The sequence below is a fragment of the Hypoxylon fragiforme genome, assembly GCF_022984875.1.
Source record: "Hypoxylon fragiforme strain CBS 206.31 chromosome Unknown GGS25scaffold_7, whole genome shotgun sequence".
Lineage (NCBI taxonomy): Eukaryota > Fungi > Ascomycota > Sordariomycetes > Xylariales > Hypoxylaceae > Hypoxylon > Hypoxylon fragiforme.
In genome coordinates this window covers 2,492,380-2,504,608 of record NW_026054762.1, presented here as the reverse complement: position 1 = coordinate 2,504,608, position 12,229 = coordinate 2,492,380, and the positions used below count along the sequence as shown (strand labels likewise).

At 48.9% G+C, this 12,229-nt stretch overlaps 4 protein-coding genes across 4 annotated transcripts; 1 reads left to right on the top strand and 3 right to left on the bottom strand.

The window, feature by feature from the left end:
- Positions 1 to 3,775: 3,775 nt before the first annotated feature.
- GGS25DRAFT_500726 (ribosomal RNA-processing protein 7-domain-containing protein) lies at positions 3,776 to 5,176 on the bottom strand. Its single transcript, XM_049261870.1, has one exon. It carries the CDS (start codon positions 5,053 to 5,055, stop codon positions 4,120 to 4,122), a length of 936 nt encoding a protein of 311 aa, XP_049114975.1. The 5' UTR covers positions 5,056 to 5,176; the 3' UTR covers positions 3,776 to 4,119.
- A 586-nt stretch (positions 5,177 to 5,762) lies between these two features.
- Positions 5,763 to 7,605, top strand: GGS25DRAFT_533390 (MFS general substrate transporter; the record flags this gene model as incomplete). The annotated part of the gene is made up of 3 exons (XM_049265670.1): positions 5,763 to 5,877; positions 5,941 to 6,781; positions 6,843 to 7,605. 3 exons carry the CDS (start codon positions 5,763 to 5,765, stop codon positions 7,435 to 7,437), a joined length of 1,551 nt encoding a protein of 516 aa, XP_049114974.1. The 3' UTR covers positions 7,438 to 7,605.
- A 17-nt stretch (positions 7,606 to 7,622) lies between these two features.
- On the bottom strand, positions 7,623 to 10,160 carry GGS25DRAFT_500721 (PK beta-barrel-protein domain-containing protein-like protein). The gene is made up of 4 exons (XM_049261869.1): positions 9,928 to 10,160; positions 9,573 to 9,875; positions 9,397 to 9,495; positions 7,623 to 9,241 (listed from the first exon to the last, which is right to left on the bottom strand). Exons 2-4 carry the CDS (start codon positions 9,790 to 9,792, stop codon positions 7,785 to 7,787), a joined length of 1,776 nt encoding a protein of 591 aa, XP_049114973.1. The 5' UTR covers positions 9,793 to 9,875; positions 9,928 to 10,160; the 3' UTR covers positions 7,623 to 7,784.
- Positions 10,035 to 12,134, bottom strand: GGS25DRAFT_384231 (uncharacterized protein). Its single transcript, XM_049258289.1, has one exon. It carries the CDS (start codon positions 11,993 to 11,995, stop codon positions 10,226 to 10,228), a length of 1,770 nt encoding a protein of 589 aa, XP_049114972.1. The 5' UTR covers positions 11,996 to 12,134; the 3' UTR covers positions 10,035 to 10,225.
- Between the last annotated feature and the right edge of the window lie 95 nt (positions 12,135 to 12,229).

The window sequence follows — 12,229 nt, the reverse complement described above, 5'->3', positions numbered from 1 at the left end:
ATGTTGTGCAACGGTTTGCAACTCCAAGTATTAGGTATCGAGGAATGCCGGACAAGTGCCACGAGGGGAAGAATGGAAATAATGGAAATAATGGAGTTCAAGTTGATTAAGGTTAAGAGACAAGATGTAGGAAAAGATTCGGATGTACGACTGGAGGTAAGGCCAGGAAGCTCTAGTACAGTACCTAGTAGGTACATATGAACAAGGTTGAGGAGTTCAACATGTTCAACATTGAAAACGGCAAGGATAATTAATACTACCTAGTAGGCAACAAGTACCTACCTGGGTTAGTACAGCTGACACTAGTCAAAAGAAAAGTTGAAGGAACCGTGATCGCCGCCCGGAGGCATGGCAGTGAAATGATTGAATAAGGCAAGCAGGGCTCGGTAGGTACCTGAACATGGACGTAACCCTTCCTTAGAATCCTTACGCTACTAGGTACATAGTATTGTACATTGTACATAGTATTGGAAGCTAGAGAAGTCAATTGGATGAAGCTTAAATTCATGCAGATGCGATTGCTCTCTAACCAAGGTAAGAACAACTAGCCATAATGCAACTTTGAAGTCCTTCAAATGAGATGTCTAGATGTCGTGTTACCATACATGTAAGAAGAAGAAGAAGAAAAAAGTGTTCATGTATTTGAATTTTGAGTGGCACTCATTTACGATTACTGGGTAGGTACTAGGTACGCATGTAGATATATGTACTAAAGAGCTTGGAGGTAAGGTCTTCTTCACCACCTAATCTCTCTCAGCCTTTAGGTTGGCTGATTGTTTGATTAGCTCGGAGCATCTACTCCTTTCATTCTTCTTTTCTTCCAATGATATAAAAACAGAAGTGCTGCTCAACTCTACTGGCTTCTAATGTATTAGGTAGGTAAGATCACAGCTCTTTTAAAGATATATATAGGTGATTAGTTGTTAACGAATCTGGGATTTACTGATCGACAAGGAAACAAGAGTGTACAAGATCTGATGAGATAAAATTGGTAACAGATTGACAACTAATAACCTACATACCTAACTAGATGTCTTCCACACAGTAGCGGCGCAGTAGCGTACGGTATAGAACACACCCGGGAGTAACGAAATATGCTCAGCCAAAGATTAAAATCTAGAAGATAAATACTGCGAGTTTAAGTAGATAATCGGAATAACTAAAGAAAGAAGGAAATCTTACATGGTAATTTGAAATAAGCCAGCCACATGTGGCATGTGCGCTAAACGCTAACATCCACCCAGTCCACCCCGATATCTGTCTTCGATTGGAGGCGTGGGGATACCGATGAAAATGCAAAAAATGCAAGTACTAACTGTGTACGAGTACAACTTCAAATGTTATTCAATTGATTTTATAGCAAGGATGTAGAGTTGGGGTTAAACTACGTTGGGGTTAAATCCCCGTATACCACATGCGGCCGATGCATGATCTAGACCCTATAAGACCCCACAAATGACTCCCCGGTCCATGCGTGATCCCCGTTCGGGGGGTCAAGATTGGAACCGTTTTCTCATCCATGCATGCTATCCTTCTCTATTGGTGAAACAACCATACGGTTTTTTTTTTTTTTTTTTTTTTTTCCTTTTTTTGGAGGGGGAAATCTTTTTTATTTTTTTTCTTTAAATCATTTAAATTACTTTTTCTCTTCTATAAAACAAAAAGCTATAGTTCATCCGCCATTAGCTGGTACACGTCATAGATCGTTCCATCTTCTGATATAACTAAATAAATGCGCGGTGCTTCTTACACCGGAATGCGTGTTTAAAGGAAGCAGCTTATGCATCAAGTTTCCAACCTTCTCATCACGATCACGGTAAACACGATACAATATGCGTCACTTGGCATCAAAATTCTAGCCTCGTACTGAGTCGTACATCTTAGCTATGTAAGTCGGTAAGTCGGTAAGTACTTCGAACAGGTGCTCTCCTCTCCAATGAACCAACTTCAAACGTTCTAGTCCGTCCTTGTCCTGCTTACAACAACGCACTACGCGGCAGATAACGCAGTCCCTTCCCTTTTGACTAGCTAATCTATGTACCTACTAGGCTACTAGTATGCGGTTTTAAAAAGCCCAGTCCTGATGGACTGGATTCCTGCTAGCGTCTAAACGTGTTTGCCTCGCAGCTTCGATCTATAGGGTGGTGATTCCCGAGCCGAGGTAGGTAGCCAATTAGCAAGTCGTTATTCCAGGGGTGCTGATAGCTTCGATCTGGAAACCCCCCCTAGTGCCCAGCACATCCGCATTGTTGCACTCTACATCGAAGTATTATGGTGCCCACTTCCAGAAACCAAGGCAATAGCTAGCACTACATATATATATATATATATATATAGAACAGAAATCATTATATACCTGCAGGTGCCTACAGTACCTACCCAGCAGAGATTAAAAAACTTGGCCCGTTTGATAAGCTAGTATAAACATATCATGCATTCCGACATAAGGCGGAGAACTGACAAGATCGAGGGATTTATATACTCTAGGGAGTTAATGGTATGCCCCCCTATTACGCGTCAGGGGGATGGGCTTCATTGCTGCTGTTCCCTAGCCCTCGGATCAAGGTCCGTATTCATACACGTCCAGCACCTCGCAGATGCCGCCCAGAGGTTCTCGAACCGGCTTCCTCGACAACGAAGCCAGGGCACTCGGCGACGTCATCCTCGTTCTTATGCTACCGCTGAAGCAGCCGCCCAGTCCAAACAACGATTCCGCGCAGGCTACCTATAACTACAGAAAATAGCTCTCCGAGTCCGAGGCATCCAAGCAAAATTCCAGCGACGCATCAGCTCGCGCTCGTAGAAAGAAGATCTTGTTATGCGCAGCATTATACATACACAGGTACATGGATAGTAGCTCTACACCTAGGTAGGGTTAGATCTTGGCTTTGCTCTCGGCACAGACGCAGATGCCAGATGGTGACCCGATCTAGATTTTCATGTAGATCCAGATTCAGATTCAGATCCAGATCCAGATCTAAAATCTGAAAATCTAAATCTAAAACAGGCATTTCAAACCACATTACACAGCGTCGCTTGAGGTTGACAAAAACGTGTATGTAAGCACCGCATATTCGCGACAATATAATATAAGTAGGTAGGTATCGTAACACCCGATATAGCCTTACGCAGCTACCTAGTACCGAGATAGAGCACGAGGTGGCTGTGGATGACAGGGCCAGAAGAGCACAACATCGATCATGATAGGGATCTGCAAAGACAAAGATCTTGTTGATATATAATATCAAACGACCATGAATACAATCTATAAGTAGTTATTATCCCTGATTTTTATCCGGGGATACTCTTTGGACGGGAGCGTATGCAGCTAGATGTGCAGCCGCGCTTTTACGGGGTTGATTGACACTCGGACGTTAGACTACTACATCCGAGAAGAAATAAGGCTGATAAATCTTCGAGTTACCTTCAGCTACCCCCAAATATGTTCCGTGCTAGGGATATAAGGTAGACGTAGACGAAAACATTAATTTGCTATTTACCGTCGTCCAAGCTTCCTACTCTGGCTCCTCAAGTTCTAGTAAAACTTGCGGTTTCTCGACGAGGGCTACAACTTAGTAACAGAGAGCTGAATATGGCTTAAACCTCTGAACACTGTTAAACAGGTTTCCTGCAGTGACGAACAAATATCATCGCCGTCCGGGGGTCTACCGAATCAGCCTTCTTGGCGCAGAAAATATCACATACGCCTATTGGTATTTCTTCAGCAGAAACCCCACGCCTACACAATTCTGCAAGACTTCCATTTGTTCTGAGGCCTTCTGTAAACTCGAATCCCATCTGCGAATCCTGTTAGTTATGTCCTAACCAAGAGTGATTCTTTTAACAAGGTGCGGTGTGATAATGCTTTCAGACAAGTTGAGAAGATATATATTACACGGTTTTTTTCGGCATGCGCAGTCGAGGATCTGGAAATCCAGACTCGACCGCAATTCGCTGGCCCCGTGCTCGTCATCATAGCAAGAAGGAAAAAAGGTAAAAAAATAGTACTTACTCGAAGAGTCTCACACCGTAACTTATCAAGTGCCACTTGGATGCGAGAGAACTGATCTCGGAGGCTTGTCCAGCCCAGCCTAACTAGCTAGCAACGACGCCATTCTCTCAGGTTTCCGGTCTGAACTTCCCACGCTTCTGCTTCATTGCTTGCACCTTCTTCTTATCCTCCTCGAATTTCTTCAGCATCTCCACTTGTTCGGATTTCCTCTTCTCGCGCATCTGGAAGCGGTAGAAGTCTGTCATCTCGTCGTTCTTCTTTTGCTGCTTCGCCAACATCCTCTGCTTGGCCTCCTCCGCCTCGGCTCTCCTAGCAGGCGCGGCGCGACCGCCCCGCGTAACCGTCACGAAGCCATCCTCGTCGGGCTCGTGGCGGAGTCGCTTAGCCAGCTGAGCTGCTTCCTTCTCCTTAATGTTAAAGATGGTGAAGTAGGCATCCATCGAGGCTTGGACAACATCGTTACCCGGGTAGGACAATCTGTTATGCGCTTTGAGCCATTGTGAGCCTAGGGGTGGAGCTTTATTGTCAACGCCCTTCCCCCAAACCGGGTAGTCCTTCTGCTTTTTGAGCTTCTTGATAGCTTTGAGGGCTAACTCGACGCTCTTGTCATCGGCTAGCAAGGCAACAGCAGAGCTGCCACTACGATATAATTGCCGAGACCATGTTGGTGGTAGTTCTGCTGCAGCTTCGTCTCTTGCCAATTGGAGCTCTTCTTCGGCGCGCTTCCTCTTCCTGTGGGCTGCTAGTCTTATTGCTTGGGCAGGCTCGTGCGAAGACTTAATGGCTTTTTTGTCTTGGTTAAATGATATGCTCTCAAATCGGCCCGCTCCAATTAAACTGGTGAAGAAAGCCCGGAAATGGAGTTCGGTGCTATCGCAAGGGACATTGGCGATGAAGAGACTTCTCGAGTCGTCAGGAGTCGATATCCTCGGCGCGTTTCTTCGTAAGTAAATATAATGTGTCGCGTTTACAGGAAATGATGGTAGCGGAGGTATAGAAATTGGGCATGCGGAGAACTCTCCTGCAGGATTTGATTCCGCCATTGTTATTATGTATTGTAGGTGTTGTATAGATGCTGTCGCGCAGTACGACAACAATTCTCAACCGATCAAAGGGATGGAAAAGAAAAAGAAAAGAAAAAAAGAAGAAAAAAGGAAGAAATTCAGCCCCTAAGCTAATTAGGAACGAGGCGATTTAGTGGGTCCATGTGAGGCTTATGGGTTTCCGGGTTCCCTTTTAAGCCACTACGACCCACTTTACGAAAGTGATTACATAAGGTATAAGGTATAACTAATTCATATCTTTTTTCATATCTTTTCCTCTCCCTATTTCCTCTTTCCTTTCAATAGCATCACTAATAACTAGCTAGGTAGGCCGTGAATTTGTAGAAATATGGATATCATAAAACTTGTTAAAATTTACTATAAGCTATAAGCTCATAATAGCTCAACATGTAGTTGGTCATAAGGTCACTATAGTCAGTAATCACTGACTGCATACCACCGTCGTAATGAACAAAGTCAGGGGAATCGGGCCCCGCGGACCCCCTGGACTCTTATTACTCCCGAAAAGAACTTGCCAAAGAACTTGCAAAAGAACTTGGAAAAGAGCTTGGAAGGAACCAAATCTGTATATATCCAGGTGAAGGCTGGGAATTTTGGATTCTCTTCTTGCAAATACTCACTATTTAATTTTCACAATTCTTTTCATGATTAAAGCCACCTGGGCTTTTCACTAGGTGATGTTCGAGATGGGGTTTATGCGTAGTGCGCGGCAGTTTCTTTCGGGGACCAGGGAGGATCGCAAGTCGAAACCCCCTTGCCTCCTTTCGATGCGTTCTTCGACGACTTTGATCGTGCTAACTGGTTCGTTAAAGCCAGCCCCTTACCATTACTAGTGCTACTAACAGGCAATACCTAAAATAAAAGTAAATCTGGCCATCTTCACCGATACCTTCTTCTATGCCCTAATTATCCCCGTCATCCCCTTCTCGCTCACCATCCAGGTGGGCATCCCCGCGGACCAAGTCCAGCACTGGACGTCGGTTCTGCTGGCCTGCTACAGCGTGGCCTTGTTCGTCGGCAGTCCCATTGCCGGGCTCTACGCCGACCACACGTCGTCCAGACGGTGGCCCTTGCTCCTCGGATTAGTATCGCTGGCAACCTCAACTCTGCTCCTATGTTTCGGCAACTCCATCGGCCTGCTCGTGGTAGGCAGAGTTCTGCAGGGCTTGAGTGCCTCCATAGTCTGGAGCGTGGGCTGTGCTTTGCTAGTCGACACCATGGAGAACAATGTCGGTGTCGCTTTGGGCTACGTCGGCTTATCCATAAGTGCTGGGTTTCTCATAGCCCCTTTGATAGGCGGTTCCGTCTACAGTGCAGCGGGATATTATGCTGTCTATTACATTGCCTTTGGTGTTGTTGCGGTAGACATCCTGTTGCGACTCTTTATGATCGAGAAGAAGATTGCGAGACAATGGCTTGATGATGACCTCGGTGCTACCCTCCCTGGAATAAATGCTAATGGGCCTGATGTGGAGGCAATGGCTTTATCCGTACCTGCCACCTCAGAGCCAGCTTCGGAGGGACGCACCCAACCTCCACGAGGCGGGAACGAAGAAGAGAAGAGGACTGAAACACTGGGTGACAGTAGACAGGACCAAGTAGCACCAGCAGAATCTACTAGCATCGGCCATTCAATCAAGGTGCTTCTCAAGTCTCCTAGATTGCATGCAGCTCTCTACGGCCTGTTCACCCAGGCCGGCCTCATGTCAGTGCATACACCTACACCCCATCCTACACGCTCACGTAACTAACCAAGCCATCGATAGGATGGGATTCGACGCCACGCTACCACTATTCCTACAATCCACCTTCCAATGGAACTCCACAGCCGCCGGCCTCTTCTTCCTCACCATCTGCTTGCCGGGCTTCATCTCCCCCCTCGTCGGCTGGCTCTCCGACCGGCACGGGCCCAAGTGGCCCTCCTTCTTCGGCTTCTGCCTCGCCGTCCCCTTGCTCGCGTGTCTGCGCTTCGTCACCTTGAGCACCATCGCGCATAAGGTGCTCCTCGGCTTCCTGCTCGCGCTCCTCGGCGTGTCGCTGGCCTTCGCCAACGTCCCCCTCATGGCCGACATCACGTACGTGATCGAGGAGAAGCAGGCCGAGGAGCCGGGCGTCTTTGGCGAGAAGGGCGTCTACGGGCTGGGCTACGGGCTCTACACGATGGCGTTTGCCCTGGGGGGAGTCATTGGCCCGCTGTGGGCTGGGTACGTGGCCGATGCGGCGGGTTGGGGCACGATGACTTGGAGTTTCGCGGTCTGGGCTGCGTCGGGCGCGGTGGTTACGCTTGTATGGCTAGGCGGAAGTATTAGGGGTAAAAAGACCACGATCACAGGTCCTGATGAGGAGACAGCTATTAGATAATGGAGTCGGGTGCGCGAATGTAGACGCGTCGCTGTTAAGGATATATTAATCTACTCCCGTCAAAGAAATTTGGAACGTAGTGAACATATTAGACGAAACATAATACTGTTACCAAGCGGGTGCATATAATAGGTACCCAGTAGTCTCATTGTGCCTACTAACCCAGGCAGGTATTTAGTTATAGAGTGGATTTGGTATTCATTAGATCGTCTACTCATCTCCTCATCTTTAAAGTACCTACATACATGCTATAAGATGTTGAAAAAGAAAATACCCACCTACCACATAAGATACCCTTTACTCCAATCCTTAACCCCTATCTTTACACTCATCCCTACCCACCTAGTCTATATCTCAATAGCAATCTTCCCGACGCCCCTACTAACACAACTCAGCATCGCCCCCTCCTTCTCCTCTTCCCCGAGCGCCGTCCCCCTATGCTCGACCCTGCCGCTCCTCAGCCCAACCCTACACGTGCCACAACTGCCCACCTCGCAGCTCGACGGGACATCGTCGTCGCCAAAGGTCCTCCGCAGCACCTCCAGCAACGTCTCCTCTGCGCCTACTGTAAGAAGCCTACCCTTACTCTTTCCGGTATCCTTCTTACCGTCGTTCTTCTCCCCATCGTCGGAGTCTTTTTTGTCAGAGTCTTGTGCGAACGTAACCTCAACCTCAAACGGATCACCCCCCGTGTCTGCCGTGAACGCCTCGTAGTGCACCTCGTCCCTCCCCAGCCCGCGCTTCTCGGCTTCGTCCCTCGCCTCCTCCATCAGCCGCGGCGGGCCGCACACCGAGACGTGCGAGTTCCAGGGGAGATCTCGGAAGATGCCAGGGATGTCCATGCGCTCTTCTTTACTCCGGTCGTAGATCTTGACGTTGACACTGCTGCTGCTGTTTTTGTCGTCGTCGCCCCGGGAGAGAGCGTTAAGACGCGCGCGAAACGGGATGTCCGTGGCGGCGTCGCGGACGCCGTAGTGCAGCGTCGTTTCCCAGTGAATCCTCTGATGCCTCTCCAGCATGCCGAGGAACGCTGTGATCCCAATACCACCGACGATGAACACGTGGTTACTCGCCGCGCCCGCGGGCTGCACTTCCGCCGTCACCCGCCCGACCTGCATGGTATCGCCCTCCGTCATATTGTGATGGAGATACGCCGACCCCCCGCGGCTCGCGGCGTCAAGGGCGACGCCGAGCTCGAAGCGGTTGGGGTCGGTGCCCGACACGATGGAGTAGGGGCGCACGAGGCCGTTCGGTAGCCTGAGGCGCGCGTGGGAGCCGAGCGCCAGCTCAGCTGCCTCGGGGTCCGGGTGCACTGCCTGCAGAACGAACGACGCGATGCGCGGCGTCTGGTTCTTTTTCTCAACGATCGTAAAGTCCCGCCACTTCTCCTTCTTCTTCTCCTCCCCTCCGTTAAGGGCACGCTTCTGCTTCGCGCGGAGCTTCTCGACGCGTCTCTCAAACGCCTTGCGGCTCTCATCGCCCATGTCGGGGATAGCCGCGAGCTCCTCGTTCATGACGGCGTTGTCCTGCGTGCGGTGCAGGTACTCCTGGACGCGTTCGATGGTCCACTGGGGCCATTTGCGCTCCACGAGCCGGATCTCGTCGCCGGCTTGCACGGTGCCCTCGCGCAGGACGCGATAGTACCAGCCGGTGCGGCTGGTCTTGAACGTGTTGGGTGCGAAGTTCTTCAGCTGGAACCGGTGGTTCAGCTTGAAGCACGGCTGCCGTGGCAGGCTGATCTGCAGCAGGACACCATCGTTGCCGACGGATACGACGTCGCCGATACATACGTTGCGCTCGTTCACTAAAGATCAAAGATCAGTAGACGCCAGGCGGGCAGCTATAAGAATCCAAAGCTAGTTAGAGAAAAGCTAGCATTGCCGATAATCCCTCATATAAGGTCCGAATTCTGAGTTGATGTCCAAAAGGGATAACGACAATGAACTTCAGAATACATACTGCGTTCCGTTACGAAATTCTCCCCGAACCCACCACGTCTAAAGCGGGCGGCAGCTTCGGGAAACTCATTTTGCCAAGTAGGATAATGAGAGCAGCAATCTGTAGCGGGGATCAGAACACTGCGGATATGGCGGATGACTCACTTCCTGCGAAATAGGGGTTTAAATCCGACTCACATCCGTGGATTGCTTTATCAGGGCCGCCGTGGAACACAAGGTCATGCTCATCCGCATCGAGTCCAAGATAAGACACGGGGATGCGACCGGAGCGCAGCTGCTTATCTATGCCTGTCTCGATCTTGAGCCCCGGCATTGTCTTCATCTTACTAGTCCGGATTTCAAGTACGACGTCGCGCTCGAAAGGCGCATATAAATCTATATCCGCCACCGGTGACATTGTCTCTGAGCGTAGCGAGTACCTATCGATTCTTTCCAAGGTATTGGTGCGAATAAGAACTTGAATGATCAATTTGCGAGCGCCTACTAAGGTAAGTACAGAGCAGATATGTAAGCACCTATAATGTTTACCTACCTAGGCAAGTATACCTGGGTAGGTATTTATTTAATATTCACCTGGGCATGTAAAAGAGAAAAGGGGAAGGCAAACTTTGTGCTGATTGCGGGATTTGACTCGAAAGGGCGTATCCCGGCCCCCATAATTATTACAATTGCCTCCTAAGCAAATGACTGAAATTCTAGTCGAGCTATACTGCATTAAATTAATGCCTAACATCAATTACCTAATAATATGTATGTAGGTATGTGTGTCCTTGATACAGTGATTCTGAGTAATTGTTTGCGACTACGAGTGCTTTGAAATAGGTACATTACTACTCTTCGAACTCTTCGATTGGATCTCCGTCGAAATCCGGGAGACGCCGAATATCCGTTCTTCCGTCCACGGCTTTCTTCTTAGATCTACCTCTCCGTTTCTTAGCATCCTTCGGCCTGAGAGGTGGCCCTTGTACATGAACGCTCGGATCGGCGAGTTTCCCGACAAATGGTTTTGGCTGCGCGAAGCGGAAACGAGATTCTGGCTCAGCTACGTTTGTAGAACCTGTTGTGGCTATGTTACTAGATGTCGGTTCCGAAACCACCGTTCCATGTGTTGCAATGTGACTTTCGCTGGAAGTACTGGAGAAAGTAGCATCGGTTTGCCGCGTATCAAGGAAGTTGAGGGGGTCTGTCTCACAAGTTGTAGTCATTTTTATCGTATTCACCCCATCCGTCGATGTCTCGGAAGGGCGTAGCTCCACAGCAGCCTGGTGCGCAGCCTCTCTAAACATATCGGCTTCCAGCTCATCGATATCGCCATCGAAGGCGAATTTCATCCAAATTTCATTTTCATCCGTAACCCGGACTTGACTATCTTCATGGGCCAGTTTGTACCCGGGTGAGGGGCGAGTGCCGTCATCAATTGTAGTTAGCACGTTCTCTTGCTCGCACTTGGCTGATTCAAGGAGCTGGCAGGAAGTGCTCGTTGCTAGCTCACTGGATGCATCGTAGACCGGATATCTTATTTGTAAATCTGATGGCAAACTGCCCGCTTTTGGACTGGACGATTCTGCTGCAATTCGAGGGGTTGTGGGCACGTTTAACGATATATCATCAGACAAGTCAACAGCCCACCCCTTCCAAAGTTCTCGATCTGCCTCTCCGGATGGTGGAAAGGGCCTTGCTGGCCGCTCGATATCTACCTTCATGCTCCCCCAATCCTCTGACGCTGGGGGTGACCATTTCAGAACTGGAAACTCATTAGCTCGCCGAGGTGCTGGTTCGTGAATCATCGACGAGGAGTAGACGACGTGAGTTGGCTCTTCCATGCTAATTGGTTCAACTGGCGCTTTCCGAGGCATTCTCCGTCGTTCTCTCGCTACCCCGCCCCGTTCGTTTCGTGGTACGCCTGATGCCTGCTTCTTGACTGAGGCGACATACAGGTGGCGAGCGTGACTGGGCTCTGGGCTCGAGATTTGGTCTGATCTTTTGTGCGATGAGCTCGATAGGGGATGTGGTGCGAGGCTATATCTTTTAGTTACTGGCTGGAATGCTGTGCTGTCACTAGGATCAATCTCCTGACTTCCGATCTGAATTCTTAAGGGGTGGTTGCGAGCTTCTTGGGCTGTTTCTAACCGGGCCAAGTCTGCCGTTTCATGACGCTTTTGCGCCATATGTGCCCGAACGCGATCTGCTTTGCCCCATTTTTGACCATCTAATGCTGGGATCTTTCTGGGAAAAACGATATCTGTGGGTTGTTGTAGATTGAGCCCAACCCAATCGGTCATGTCAAGTAATCTCCTTCGTTTCTCGCGAATTGAAGTCTGTTCCTTGAGATCATTTCGCGAACTTTGACTTCGCTTCCGCTTTTCTGTTAAGAGAGGGCTTGAAGGGGATATGTGAGAGATACCGTTGGAACCATCCCTTCGTCCAGAAGATCCAGACCGTCGGGCTCCTAAGAAGGATATGGACACAGGACTCTGCTTTACACCACCCCTTGATAGACTATTGCGAACTTTTGCGAAATGCTGCTTCTGCTTCGCGAGCAGTTCATTGCGCTGCCTGCCTCTAGAATGGCGGGAAAGATTGCCTTCTGTCCAATTCATAACTGGGTTAGAAACTCACAGATATGAATACAATTCAAGGTATATCCTGTACTTTGGAAAGATTTGAAGATATTCGAGGATATATTGACATAATAACGATGTGAATACCTAGGTACTGGGTATATGATAGTATCTTCAAATTTCCGAGAAATTGTTGTATTCTGTAAAATTCAAATGTCGGCTGCATACCTAGTACATCTGTACCTAGAAGGCAAACAGTACCGGCGGTGATTG

What these genes read in the sequence shown, in the direction of transcription:
- GGS25DRAFT_500726 (XM_049261870.1), bottom strand. Translation starts at nt 5,055, where the DNA reads ATGGCGGAATCAAATCCTGCAGGAGAGTTCTCCGCATGCCCAATTTCT.
- GGS25DRAFT_500721 (XM_049261869.1), bottom strand. Translation starts at nt 9,792, where the DNA reads ATGTCACCGGTGGCGGATATAGATTTATATGCGCCTTTCGAGCGCGAC. An exon ending in TGATAAAGCAATCCACGGAT is followed by an intron (nt 9,496 to 9,572) that starts GTGAGTCGGATT and finishes TCCCCGCTACAG; the next exon opens with ATTGCTGCTCTCATTATCCT. An exon ending in GAATTTCGTAACGGAACGCA is followed by an intron (nt 9,242 to 9,396) that starts GTATGTATTCTG and finishes TTTGATCTTTAG; the next exon opens with TGAACGAGCGCAACGTATGT.
- GGS25DRAFT_384231 (XM_049258289.1), bottom strand. Translation starts at nt 11,995, where the DNA reads ATGAATTGGACAGAAGGCAATCTTTCCCGCCATTCTAGAGGCAGGCAG.